The 14,653-nt window shown below is 35.1% G+C and overlaps 1 protein-coding gene across 1 annotated transcript in view; it reads left to right on the top strand.

Annotated features, from left to right (window-relative positions):
* The window catches only part of Adamtsl1 (ADAMTS like 1), a 391,483-nt gene that overhangs the window by 173,827 nt on the left and 203,003 nt on the right, over nucleotides 1-14,653 (top strand). Inside the window, exon 9 of the mRNA XM_042692956.1 lies at nucleotides 3,170-3,308. Within this exon, the coding sequence (XP_042548890.1) occupies nucleotides 3,170-3,308 (139 nt within the window). The remainder of the gene's footprint in view (nucleotides 1-3,169; nucleotides 3,309-14,653) is intronic.

Genomic DNA, 14,653 nt, shown 5'->3' with positions numbered 1-14,653 from the left:
CACTTACTTCATTTCAACTTTCATACTATTATAATGTGATAAATAATTTAATACCTAAGTGTTTTTTCTCCATTTAAGCTATTTGCTTGGAATGAATATCTAGAAGTGAAGTTTCTAGACACAATTTTGTGGCTATTGATATATATATATATATATATATATATATATATATATATATAAAATATATTACCAAATTCTTTTCATAAGCGGTATATGACCATATTAGATTGATTGCTAACTTTGCAGCTTTCTTTTAAATTTTCTTAGTGTGCATAAAATTATCCATATATTCCCTTGAAAATTAGTGCATCAGGTAAGTTCTCATTCTTCATGGAATCTGGTTAATTGGATGACTTTATTTTTAATTTGTTTTTATTTTCTCTAAATAGGTGTACAGTGGACTTTTATTTCTACATATCAGTTCATGAGTACAATTCCTCTTGATAACAGTAAATAGTTCATCTACACAAGCATCACTAAAATAATTTGGCAAGAGATAAATGATAGTACTACAAAATTGGGACAAATAATGGTTCATGAATTTTTATAAAACAGAAATATGATGCAGTTCACCTTTCTAAGTTTATTTAAGAATAAACTTCCAATTTCTCTGATGGTTCATGGGAAAATATTACTTTGATATATCTATTAATCCTAGCACAGAAAATAGTTTCAACAAATTGTATGACACCGTAAAATTGAAGTCTACATATTGTAAGGCTTAGGATGGATGGATATGCTGTGATACAAGGTTATAAACATGTCATCAATTTTTAGATCAACACATTTCTAGAAAACAAAAAAAGTAAGAAATCTACGTTTGTAAATGTATCCCTTCTTGAGAATAGTAATTCTGCACACAATGGCACAGAGCTATTGTGCATTTACAATCTCAGTAACTTAAACAATAGTTCAATATACAATAAGGCAACTAGTGTTACATTAATGAACATTCAAGTCCTTTAAGCTTCATTTTCCACAAATTTTAAAGTAAAACTAATCTTTGACTGGAGGCTTGGCTCAGTGGTAGAGCACCTGCCTAGCAAGCAAGCACAAGGCCTCAGTTGAAACCCCATGGTTTTCTCATGTTTTCAGTATCAAACCTTAAGTCAATGGAAATCTTACTAGCATAAAGGAAACCTGTTGTCAATTAAGGTGTAGGGATATCAAGACTAGCCTTCCTCTCACTTCATGAACAGTTTGAAAATTAATGAAATGATCTATAAGTTAACCTTCCATGTTTCTGGTTCCGGATTCAGCTGGTTGGTCATTTTGCCTAATAGGGAGAATTATTACTCCAAAATATCTTGTGAAACCTCAGAACACATTCTCTGACTATTGTGGTTATTTGCATCATTTTATTTCTGGATTTTGCTTCATGCCTTTATAGATGAGCTTCAAAGCAATGAGTTTAGGTTGACAAATTATCATTTTGACAAAATCATAATCTCATATTTATAATTCATTTATTATTTTGCTGTAATTTATTATTTCTACAATTATTTTTACTAATAATAAATTCTGTTCCTGAGTAGAAATTTCTATATAGAATGCTATAAAAATTTTTATCTCATTCTAAAAATAGCTATTTTGGAATACAGTGGATCTGAAAAGAAAAGCGGTACATTTACTTATCTAAAATACCATTTTGCTCCTTGATATTTTCAATAATTCAAAAAAGTAAATGGAACACATGTTCCTACCCACTGCTTTCATAACTTCCCATGCTTTTCATCTTTCCAGTAGACATTTAAAAGATCTTTTTTTAGATCTTTAATGAACAATTAATTCTTGTGGGTGGTCTAAGAACACAGGCTCAAGCCAGGAAATCTGGCTTAAAGCCTCCTTCTGATTTCCTAAAATCCTTTGCAAGTCCCTTAACAATTTAAATCTTGCTTCTTAATACATATTTAATGATAATAGTACTTACCTCCATGCCAGAGAGCACATATTTGGGGGACTGGTTAAGATTGTAGAATACAACTGTTTTAGTTCTTTATATACACTTGCTTTACACTCCAAGAACCTAAGCCATAAACCTAAGTCACTCGAAATGGATAATAAGACAGTAAGAGGGTAGATTAAAAATAAAACACATTTAGTCTAAAATTAAGCATGACAGCAATTTCATAGAAAAGATTTCTGTAAACAATGGAAATTAGTAGACAGAAATATAGACTAAAGACTTAATATAAAGAGAAATGACTAAATATGCTGGGGAAAGCAAAAGCTGAGCAGTAGAGGAAGGTTTTTGGTTATTAGAAGAATTTTTGATTATTGTTGTTACTGTTATTACTATTATTGAATTTGTATTATCTTTAAGTAATTATACAAAGTAGTTGCCATTAATCAAAACAGTTTATAAATACAATGCATCTTGATCAATGTCATCCATTTCAACATTCTCACTCATCTCCTCTCTACCTAGCCTTTTTAAATTTAAATTTTAAACATAAACGTTTCCATGCCTTTCCATTTCTTTACAGATTGTACAGTATCATTCTTTCTGAATATATAATGTCTGTTCTTATCAGAGTTGTACTTGACTTCTGTAAAGAAACAAGATTCCTGCTATCAACTGTTAGGATCTTAATTGTTCCTTTATCCAGCTCAACCCATTCAAGTCAAATTTAGGCAAAGTTATGTTGCCTGGTAGTTGGCAGGACCTTACCCTGTGTTATATACTCCACCCACCCCATTGTCCAAAGGAGAAATGTTGGAGTGTATTGTACTTAATTAATTTACTTATTTGACAGTTTAATCCTCCTAGTACCAGTTGCTAAAAAAGCAGTTGAACATCCTTCGATAAACTGGTTGGTTAAAAAAAAAAAACCACTGATGGCCTCTTTTGGATCTAGAGTTCTGTGTTCTGTTTTTATATTATTCAAAAGCAACAGATTATTATAGACTTGTAATCTCCCTCTGCCCTTATATAATTCAATCCCTATAACACAATTTCATTGCTAAAATGAGTAGATTACTTGAGAAAATACAGTATTTGAGGCCTGCAAAACTTAATAAGCCTTTCAACTATGTGTCTTTTTTTTCCTGGAAATGATGGGGGCATCAGAGCATTATTTCCATTAATGTGAAATGGCCAAAACATCCTAAAGAAGTATAATGCATTGGCATGAATTTGAAACTTGTCTGGTGGGTTTGATATTTACAGGTTACCAGCTGACATCAGCTGAGTGTTATGATCTTCGGAGCAACCGTGTAGTTGCGGATCAGTACTGTCACTATTACCCAGAGAATATCAAGCCCAAACCCAAGCTTCAGGAGTGCAACTTGGATCCTTGTCCAGCCAGGTCAGTCACGTGTACTGCTTCATTTATTATAAATGTAAATCATGGGGCTGGGAATGTGGCTTAGTGGTAGAGTGATTGCCTAGCATGCATGAGGCCCTGGGTTTGATCCCTTTGTACCACATAAACAGAAAAAGCTGGAAGTGATGCTGTGGCTTAAATGGTAGAGTACTAGTCTTGAGCAAAGAAGCTCAACAATAGTGCCCAGGCCCTGAGTTCAAGCCCCAGGACTGGCAAAAACAAATGTAACTCATATTCCTAAGCTTAAGTTAAAGTGAATTGTAATTGAAAATAAATCATGAGTATGAAAATAAATCATGAGTACTGCTGTCCAGTGTCTATTCCTAATTATATGTGACTAGTATCCCTGGCCCTGGGTCTTCTGACTGTGTGATGGTATTTCAAAACTATGGATCTTGCTTTTGTGAAGTGAAAGGTAAAGTCACTTTCATCCTTACAGCCATTGTCTCTTCTGATTTCTTTTCATTCTGATTTCTTGTTTCTTTTCTTATCAAGGTCCAGGCCAGTGAAGAGCTTCATGTTCCTAATTAATGTGCTGGCACAATGTTCTTAGTATTCTTTCCATTTAGTCCCTGTCTGTGATCAGGGACATGGCAGACCATATTTCATGGTCATAGCTGATTTGTTCTAGCCTAATTAATCCATGCCAATTAATAACAGAGTCAGGGCCAGATTTACACAGTTCTATCTGTGAACAAAATTGGCCTTTGTGAAATAGAAAGCAGGACTTATTTCCGTGGTCAGATATTTTAATACCCTTTTAATTAGGAGCTTTAAACGTTGAAACACAATACTTACACACATCATTGTTTGCTCTTTGGAAATCAAATCAAATTGGCTTTCCTATTATTTGCAGCACCAGAAATCAGCCTGATAAATGAAATATCTTAGATGATGGGTAATCATGGAAGTCCAAGTGAAGAATTGTTTCATGGATGTAATACTTGCCTTGGCACTTCTGCAATACTTGCTAGTGCTTCTTTTTCCTAACAGCTTAACTTATCAGACTGTAAGAAAAATCTTCCCCTACAAAAGTAAGCAATAATCATGAAGACCAAAAGGCAAAGCATCTTTTTGTAAATCCCTTAAATTTCTGAAAAACACTTCACTGTTTGTTTGTTTTTTAAGCCAGAGCATCCTAGTTTTATGAAAACCAATCATAAGGGTTCAAATCCTATATGAGCTTATGGGGATGCAAATTATTCTGTGTTCGTATTATAAGCAATGCAGTTTTATTTTATCTTTCCTCTATTTTTAAAGTCTACATTCTTGTGCTCCTTCAACCTTATCTTCATGAATTCTAAGTTCTATGTGGGATGTGAAGTTGCTATTTTTAATTAATGTTAAGGTCCCATATGACCTTCCTTATGAAAGTGAATTCACGAAAGGAAGAGGAAATAATAGATATCTTATAGCTCTAAAATCTAGTGGATGTGAAATTTAGCTTCATGCTATACCAGAATATTAGATATTAAAAGTTGAATATGAATTCAAAACTAAGTAAGGTGTTCAAATTTTCTTGATTTATTTTAAAACTATTTAACTTTCAAAATAATCTTAGCCATGATAATAATTCAAATATGATAATAATTAGAATTATTAGAATATGATAATGGTTAGAATTATTCTATTAGTAAACTTTTATCAGTATCTGTAACAAGAAGACAAGGTGAAGCAAGCATATTTATACCAATTTTGATGGGCCAACTCAACCACAAGAAGACTTAGAAACTTTTATAAACATTCCCATGAAAATGTAAATGCGCATTTCAGGGTAAAATGAAGGAGTCATTCGCCATGATTCCATAAAGCTTTTCCCTACTGGGTAAAAAATACTTCATTGAACACAAATAGCTATAGAAGACGGATATGAACTAGAAGTACATTTTTTAGTAATCTAAAGAAAATGCTTATATTCAGAAAATTTTTACTCATTGTTTCTGGCCTCTGGTTTTTTACCCATTCTTCTCTGTGGGAGTGGCATTTTTGGCTCATATGTTATTATCCAAAAGCAAAAGACTCCGTGGAAAGAAGTCTGTCTGAGAAATTTATGCTTTTTCTATGTCCTGTGTTATTTTAAAACATCTAATACAGCACATGTATAAATGTTAGGACAGGTGGCTATTTTAAAAAAAAGAAGAAGAAAGAAAAGTGAGAAAAGGAAAAAGAAAAAAAGAAGTTGGAGGCAAATGTCAGAATGTAGCCTTTTATTGGAGAAGTAATTAGACAAAGCTGTAAAAATTAAGACTTACCAATAAGAAAGACTTAAGAGAAAGCTGCCTTAGGAAATGGAGACACAGTACTCTGAGGTAAAGGCAATTCGGGAATTGCTTTGAAAATGAGCTCTTTTTTTTTTTTAACCTGGTATAAGCAGTTTCTGAGTTTCAACAGAAAATGAGAAACAAAGGTCTGAGGAGTGTAGACAGAAGAAACTCTAGGTCTCTTCTCTCATCAGACAGCAGAATCAGATCTTCTAATTACAGATTTAACAGTCTAGTAGCAGAATCAAGATTGACACAACACCAAACAACATATCTGTTTCCCAAATTAGAAATTCTCAAAGGTGAAAATATACATACTTTTAGTACAAAGATATTTTTGAATTTCAAAAACCTGCTAGTGGGGCAAATAGTGCATGCTGGTAATTGCTACCCTTGGTAGGTGGAAGCAGAAAGATTATGAGTTTGAAGCTAGCCTGGGCTACGTAGCAAGTTCTAAGCTAGCTACATAATGAAACCCTCTCCCAGAAACAACCATCAGAGTATTATATCCAGCCATCAGAGTATTTGTTTATTCTGGGTCTATTGTAATACACAGAAACAAAATCCCATTCAAAAAGCCATGTTTATTCCATTTCAAGGTAAAGAAGTATAATGAATAGCAAAAATGGCACCAAATATTTTGGCAACCTTAGTTTATTACTTTGTCCCTCAGGGCCTCCATTTTTCATCAATACAAGAGGGATGAAAAGATTGGTCATTGAATTACTGGCTTTCAAACTGTGCCCTTAGAACCTAATGTTCCATAAAGTTGTTTGACTAAATTTTATTTTACGTATTTTAAAGCAAGAATTCATAAAAGATATAGTCAAACATGTTGAACAACCAGTCTTAACTAATTAAAGATAAGCTATATTGCAAAAAAGCATACACTTTTTTGCAAAATAAATACTTTTAGCTCTTACCAACCTCTCCCATTTTTTGTCTAGTTGGAAAATTAAGTATCTTAAGATTATAGGAGGAAGTATTAACATTGTTAACATTAGCAAATTTCTCTGTGATCATAGAATTTTCTCATTACAATAGATCTAAACAAGAAGCTGGACTAAAATGGTGGGTATGACCACCGTTAGCCATATTTTTTATTTTCTTACATTACCTTCATTATTATCATTATTTTGCTTTCCAATAATTAAAATCCATACATTTCATTGAATTATCGAACCCCATCTAAATCTCAACAGTGTCGTTTGTATATTGTAGTTTTATATGTCATGTAAGAGCCTTTCGATGACTAAATCATTACTAAATCACTGTTTATTCTCATGCCTTTATCCTTCCAACTTCCATCTCATTGCTTGTAAACGTAAGTCATTATTTCAGTTTGAGGAAATTCGCAAAATTTCTAAACTCATGCACAATGTTTGTGAATTGTCCTAATTCAATACAGTTCTTAGGGAGGCCTAGCTTACCAGTGGTGTGGAATTCTCAAGACTCCCACCCCCGGCAGTCTGTCCTATTTTGATTTGCTCTTCTTTTTGTTGTTATTGTTTCATTTTCTCTCATTTGCTTCGCTTTCTTAATAATAGTAAATCTCCTGATGGCAATGATTGTAAATTAACTCAATGGTAAGAGATTTTTGAACTTGAGGAGACCCTTCACATTGAGCCTATTTTCTTTTCTAAGATATTGAATGTTCACTTAGAAATCTTGATAAGTTCAAAGGTTAGAATGAACTGGGCTCCAGAGACTCAAGCCTACAATCCTAGCTACTTATGAGTCTGATATTTGAAGATTGGGGTTCAAAGGCAGAAAAGCCTATGAGACTCATCTCTACAATTCACCATCCAAAAGCTAGAAGTGGAGCTTTAGCTCAAGTAGTAGAGGACTAGCCTTGAGCACAAATGCTCAGGGACAGCACCCAGGCCCTGAGTTCAAGCCCCAGAACCAGCACAAAATAAACAAAAAACAAAAAACTGAAAACAACAAAACTCACTAATAATCCCCACTACACCCAGATAAGCACTGTCACTGCTTTCACCGTGTTTCTTTCCAGTCTTGTCCATAGCTCATAGAAGAGATGAGATCATACTCTATAAAGTTAATACCTGGAACTCAGAAATTTAGCGTTCTTTCTTTCTGCTCTTCTCCAAGGAAGCCTGACCATCCATGACATGTAGTGACTTGAGGTTTTTTGCTGGGGTAGGAATTTAAGATCATTGCCCTATAAAACCAATGATTGAGCCTCCCTGACTTCCCTATGCTTTCCACCCAGGAAGACTTTATTGTTCTCAGCTAGTGTCATTTATGAAGTCATTTTTACAAAGTGATAAAATACCTAGTTTCCTAGCCAAAAGTAGTGTCAAAAAGAGAGGCAACACTAAAGCTAAGGGAAATAAAACAAAAATGAGGTATAAAGATTTAGTGACTTTTAGCTAAAATGAATACTGTTTTTCATTGGCAATTAAGAGCTATGACATCACTATGTGACCATATGCTCGGTACATTCAGGTGGTCTTCCCAATTTGGGTAATCTCAGAAATCCAGAGACACACCCCTCCTATGTGTCAGGGATCTACTGCAGATTTACTTTTCTGCTTTATATTTTTACCACAAAAATTTTCCCCCCATGTAACTATGACCTTTGGGATCCTTTCAAATATAAAATCTTATGCCTATGGTTACCATGTAGTAATTATCTTACAAAAAGGGAAGCATTTTAGAAATATGGGCAGCAGCTTTTGTTGCTTACATGAAAAGGTCAAGTCCATTATAAGGCCAGAAAGCCTACAGGTGTATGCCTATGGTTCTGAAAAACTAAAACATAACAGTTTACTTCAGCTAATAAGCACCCTGTGTTTTCAGAGCAGCTTCAGACATAAAACATGAGGCATTTAGCCTTATAAGGATGTCTTAGTCTGAGACATGGATGAGACTAAGATTGCTGGGGGCAAGGGGATTGTGAAAGACACTGAGAGAAGATCAGAGACCCACCTTTGCACATTGGGTTGGCACAGACCTCTAGTTTTCCCTCCAAGGTAGTAATAAAAGGGCTTAAATTGGCAACCAGTGGACAAGTGCAAAAAGTTCTCACTCATCATACTATCACAGTCACAATCATTAGTGAGCAAATCTGTTCCTAGCTTAAACTGCATCCAGATTCCCCTTTCCCTCAAGGAATTCTGAGCAATTGTCCTAAGCAAATGCCCAAACTTGTATGCCCCAAACAGCAGCTCTGGGTGATCAAGTAGATTTTTTTTTTAGTCCAACTCCATTTAGTTTGACAGTAAATTGCATAATTTATCCCTGGCCAGGGACCAAATTGTGAAGAACAAGTCTCAGAACTGAATCCTAGTATAAGTGTAAAGGAACATTCTGCATTGGAAGTAGTGGTAAGAGTAGTGAGTGGCATCTAAAATCCTGGGTTCTTGGGCTGACTTGGTAAACCACTAATCGGCAACACTAGAGGCTGGTAGTTAGAAACAGAAACTTTAGAATGAAATAGATGTGTTTGAGACCCTGGCTCTGCCACTTAACTAGTTGAGTAGCCTTTGGCAAATTACTTATTCTCAGTAAGCCTTAGTTGCTTTTTTTTTCATCCTCTGAAGTGAGGATAATAACACTACTTACCTCATAAAAGTTGTCATGAGAAATAAGTGGTGTAATACATTTAAAGAGCTTAGTGGAGTGCCTGACACATGATAAGCACTCAATAAATGTTCGTTACTGCCTCTGTTATGACTAAGATGATGGTTATGATAATTATGTTGATGGTACCTCAGAGAAACGCTTAAGCACTCCAGAAATCAGCTTTTCCTCCTTGAAAGGAGTCTGGAAGGGAGCTTCTCTATAGATTGTTGTCATATAAGGAAATGTAATTCCTAGGAAAATTGCGTCTTAAAAGTAAATGACACTTGTCTGACTTTTAAAGAGAAATAATCATAAGAAATTAAGATGGTAGTTCTTGAAGTCTCCGTTTACCAGTGCCTAAATCCTACTTAACCAGCTGGGATACTTTGCTGTTCAGCTCACATGGGATTTATGCCACGTGTGTCTGCAAAAGGGAAGACTTCATGTAAGGACCAGAGAAGGGTTTACTTGTTTAGCAGTTATGAAGTGATGAAAGGTTTTCTTAATCATAGAGCTCCTGTAAGCTCTAGTTTTATTACAGTGGTTAAGTGATACAGAAAAGTAACAACTTCCTTCTGATCAATCTTGTTTAAATATACTATTTTGACAAGCTGATGTATAAGCAAGTAAAATAGCATTATAAAATCTGATTCCACTTAGGTGCATTATTTATAATGAGATAGTGAAGCATGATCCAGGTGTATTTTATTTGCCCGAGCTTACAGCCATATCACATACTATCTGACAATCATGTAATCAACTCTAAGTCACTTATCAGGGCAACTCAAGTCTTTATCAAGCTAATTCATCACTAATAATAAGATCAGGCCTTATTAATATAACATAAGACTTTTAAAATAATAATTTGTGGAATTCTTTCAATTAGTTTATGAGTTAATAGAATAGGTAGCATCATCATCCTTGTCTATGAGTTCATAGCTAGATGACTTTACTTGCTAAGTCATTTCTTTACTTAACCTTTCTAGAACTGAGTTTTACCATCTGCCAAACAAATATAAGAATGTTCCTGTCAGAGAGTACATGGGGGAAATCAGTGAAAGAATACCTGTAAAGCTCGTGGCAAGATGCTAAACATTCAACAAAGTTCAATTGCCACTATTAAATTGAGATCCAAACTGGTAAAATGACTTGTCCAATATATCACATGTATTTGAAGTTTATAAAATGATTTCACATACATCACTTAATTTTTGTTTTACAATCTCAAAGAAGTTAGCATGAACGATATTGTCATCGACATTTTATAAATGAAAACACTGAAGGTCAAAGAGGTTACATAATCTCTTGGGGTGAATAAAAGAGCTCCTATTGTAAGAGTATCTCCTACACTACAAAAACACAGGGGTGAAGCACACAAGCTATCATGTTTCCCTGTGACCCTTACTCTGTGTGTTGTCCTGAGCAACCTGTGAAGTCTGCTTCAAATGCATCACAGACCCGTATAACCAGCATATAAAGTGTTTGTATTTGTATAAACCACATATCCAGGTTAAGTATCCCTCTCTCATATGTACACATAAACGCTGATGATATTTAGTAAGAAAACCATGTCCTAATCACTCAATATAGGAAAAGCTAAAAAAAAATGTTTTAAAAGTCAATGTTAGGGAGCCTCATTGTGTTTCAAGCAGTTGAGACATGTTAACATAGCGTTTTTAAAGACAACCGCCTTAGTTCCATGGTTTTCAAACTATGGGCCAAAGAGTTGTGAGCTCTAGGGTATGCTAGAGTGTGAGAGTTTATCAGTAATAGGTAAGTGACATTGTTGTACCCAGGTATGCTAGATTCCAGGGACATGAGTTCCCAGACTTCCATTCTCACTTTATTTTAAAACTTCTGACTTGATCCAATATGTGGACTTTCCAGACCACCAGGGCAAAAGTCCTGATGTAAATGATTCAAGGTTATCATACATACGTACATGAAGTATTGCTTAGGAAGAAAATTTTTTCTATTCCACTGAAATTGTCTAGAGAAAATGGAGCTCATTGTCTGGGCTCGGAACCCTCTTCCACCCATAATTTCATTCTTTTTTTAAATTTAGTACCTATCCTGTGCTTTGAAGCATGAGTCAGTCCTATCTAAAGCGAGTTGATATCTGAAAGACATTCAAGATGGAAGAGGAGGAGAGTTTTAGAACGCTTTCATAGTAACTTTAGGGAGAAACTCAATGGAAAGACAAAAGAGTTAAACCAAGCTGGATAGCAGCATAGTTGTTATTACTTGGTCCTCTCTCTGTCTTATGTCAGTCTATCACTCTGGCTCACTGCCAAAACATTCTCCAAACTGTCCTCTCTCAAAGATGGCAGAGCTAGCAAAAATGCAAGGACTGGGCTGAATATGTATGTTATAAATGACAATTGGGGAGTTTTTCTGTTTGAGAGTTTCTCTGCCTCCTTTTCTAATGACTTTTAAACATTTTGCTTTTTATTGATTCATTTGTTTTAACTCAATAGTTGTATTGCTTACCTATGTGTCCACACAAATGACATGATGTCATTCTGGAAACATTAACTAATCACCCACATGCAGGGCACTGCCCTGAGAGATACAATAATCATTTTGGATTCTGTCCCATGTTGTTAAATTAATGAAAAAAACTTGTGAATAGTTTGAAGTTAGTATATCATTAAAAGTGATGAGAAGACTTAGTGTTAAGAGTGTTTGGGAGAAAAAGCAAGACATTTTCTGGCTAGACCTTAAGAGAGAAAATAAAATAAGACTTTAGCAAATGTAGTATTTGACTAAGGAATTTCATTGGGGATTACAAAACCATTTTACAACTTTTGAGTTGGGAAACATAATTTGGTTACTATTAGAGCAATGAGTAGGCTGGATGGGAAAAGTCTACTACTCCAGATAGAGATGTTAGGAGATGTATACCAGTATAGGGATAAAGGATGTATACAAGTATAGGTGTTTTTACACCTATACTTTTACATCTATAGGTGTAGAAACACCTATACTTGTCAGAGCATTGCTAAAGATAATTAGCTGGAAGAACCAAGAGCTGATAGAGACCACAGGAAGGAAAAGGAGCAAAAATGTTTCAGTGTGTAGAGTGGGAGGAAGAGAGACAGTGCCCTAAGTACAGGTGGTAGTCACAAAAGAGTTTCCAGAGGAAGATAATGAATTGACTGGGACACACTGATCTGGAAAAGCCCAGAGCACATGCTGCTGTCAGGGTGTCAGGAATGAGAATCTGCAGCCCAAGAAAAGAGGCAAGGGGTCATGAGAGATTCTCTGACAGGGTCCCGATGGCTCATGTCTATGATAAAAAAAATTCCCTAAACTAGAGACCTTTGGAATTCATTGCATTAGGATTTTTCTGTTAGAGCTTTCTCACAATGTGTGAATTACATGGCTGAGTAGCCTGATTGGGGTTTGATTTTTTTAAGTCAGGCATATTGTGCTAATGTAATATCTTAGACTATTTCTATACCATGACTCAATAATCTTTCATTGACTCATGAAATTTGTACTGATGGACTTATTTCCTTGTATGACCCTCCTTTGGGTCATAGTTCCAAATGTTCCCATCCTAAGCTTTTTTATTCTGATTTGAGTTTTTTTATACTCAGAAAACAATTTCTGAGATTGTTGAAGGTGACACGTTATTTTAAAATGTGGAAAATACATTATGTATAATGCAAATACCAGGAACTAATCACTGTTGTTAGACGTTTTCTTACTACAAGTATGAGAGTACATATACACATGCACACACATATGTGTATATGCATGTGCACACATACAACACATACATGTATAAAACATGGCCATTATTGTATAAATCACATAAGGGCACACAAATTTAATATTGTGGGTTGTATATTGCACATTCTATTTTGCATGCAATCTTCAGTTGCAATTATATCTGTGTATATTAAATGCCACTAAAAGTTATTCAAACACTTTGTGTTTATGTTCTGCATAATATTTCACTGTACAGAGCTGTCCTAATATCGAAGCATTCTGCCATGAGACAGTTCAGTTAGGTGTATGTTTTGAAGAATGAAGAGTGATATCTCCTACACCACATTCCTTTGTGAGGCTCTCTTTCTCATTTGGACTTTTTCTTCTTCCCAACACAAATCCTTATGATGGTATTTTTAGGTGGAATCATGTCATTGCCCACTGTGAAAAGCACAAGAATGGTCAAGATCATTAAGGCAATGGAGAATGAGTGTGTTTAAACCCCTTCCCCCAATCAATTGTTCCTTATATCTCTCATTGTAATCATTTTAAAAGATGATTTTCACCTGCTTCACCACTTTCCACATTCTCTCTTTCTCTCTCTCTCCCCTCTCTCTCTCTCTCTTTCTCTCTCTCTCTCTCTCTCTCTCTCTCTCTCTCTCTCTCTCTCACACACACACACACACACACACACACACTCACACACCCCTAAACTGATACCCAAACATGAAGAAATTTTCTACGTGGTGGTGTGCACTTTGCCAAGAAAGAACAATTCGTCTTAGGAAATTAAGTTTAAGCGATATTGTCTTCTATTTTGTAACAGTGAAGCCAGAGGCTAGGGCTGTGACATGAGCTCCAGAAGCAAGCAGACCCTGTGCACACGAATATGCAGTAGTAGGGCTGGACAGAGCACCATTGTGTTGATATCTTTCTGTTTTTACAGGTGCCACAGAGTCATTTTATGAGTCTTCACAGTGACCCAGGCCATAGAAAGACAAATATAGCTATAGTTTTGCTGAGTCCAGGTTTAAAGTGTCTCATTCAAACAAAAACGTAATTTCTAAATCAGTCCAAAGCAAAGCCCAACCTCTTGAATTCTATGCACTCCCCCATTAATTTCCTTTCTTTGCTCCAACTTGTTTCCTTCAGTGTTACCTTCTCCATTTTAAATACCATCAGCTGATAAATCAGTTGACAGAGAACTGCAACAGTTCATTCTAATACTGAAGATGAAAAATTATAGCCATAATTTTTTTCAGAAGATCAAGCAATGGTATGCATTTCTGCACTGAGAAATAGATAGAGGCATGAATGAAGATACTAGGGGCAGGTAACATAAGACTTCAAAGTCAATTTGATTTATTTCCTAACAGACTGCTATTCAGACAACTGTACATATCCAAAGTTATTAAAAGAAATTCGGGCTCTTGGCACTTTTTAAAATATAAGCCTTTTGGAGAGAAAATTACCTTAATTACTAGATGGATGAATTGCTAGGAAGAAATCCCAAAATTCAGGATTAGGCTTTCTTCAGTTTCTCACTTACCAGAAGGTAGAAAAAATAGGACATTTAACTTCCAAAACAAGGACAAAAATGTAATGGAATATTCATGGGCTTTTGAGCATACCCAAAGGTAGATGCAGTTTCATAACCATTGCTAAGCAATGGTAGGACACATACACCAGTGTGCCAAGTACACACTTATACACATGTGCTATGAAAATTGTTATCATACAAATAATACAAATTGCACAGAA

This window comes from Dipodomys spectabilis, unplaced genomic scaffold, assembly GCF_019054845.1.
Source record: "Dipodomys spectabilis isolate Male_0828 unplaced genomic scaffold, ASM1905484v1 ptg000158l, whole genome shotgun sequence".
Classification (NCBI taxonomy): domain Eukaryota; kingdom Metazoa; phylum Chordata; class Mammalia; order Rodentia; family Heteromyidae; genus Dipodomys; species Dipodomys spectabilis.
This window is presented reverse-complemented; position numbering and strand designations above follow the sequence as displayed.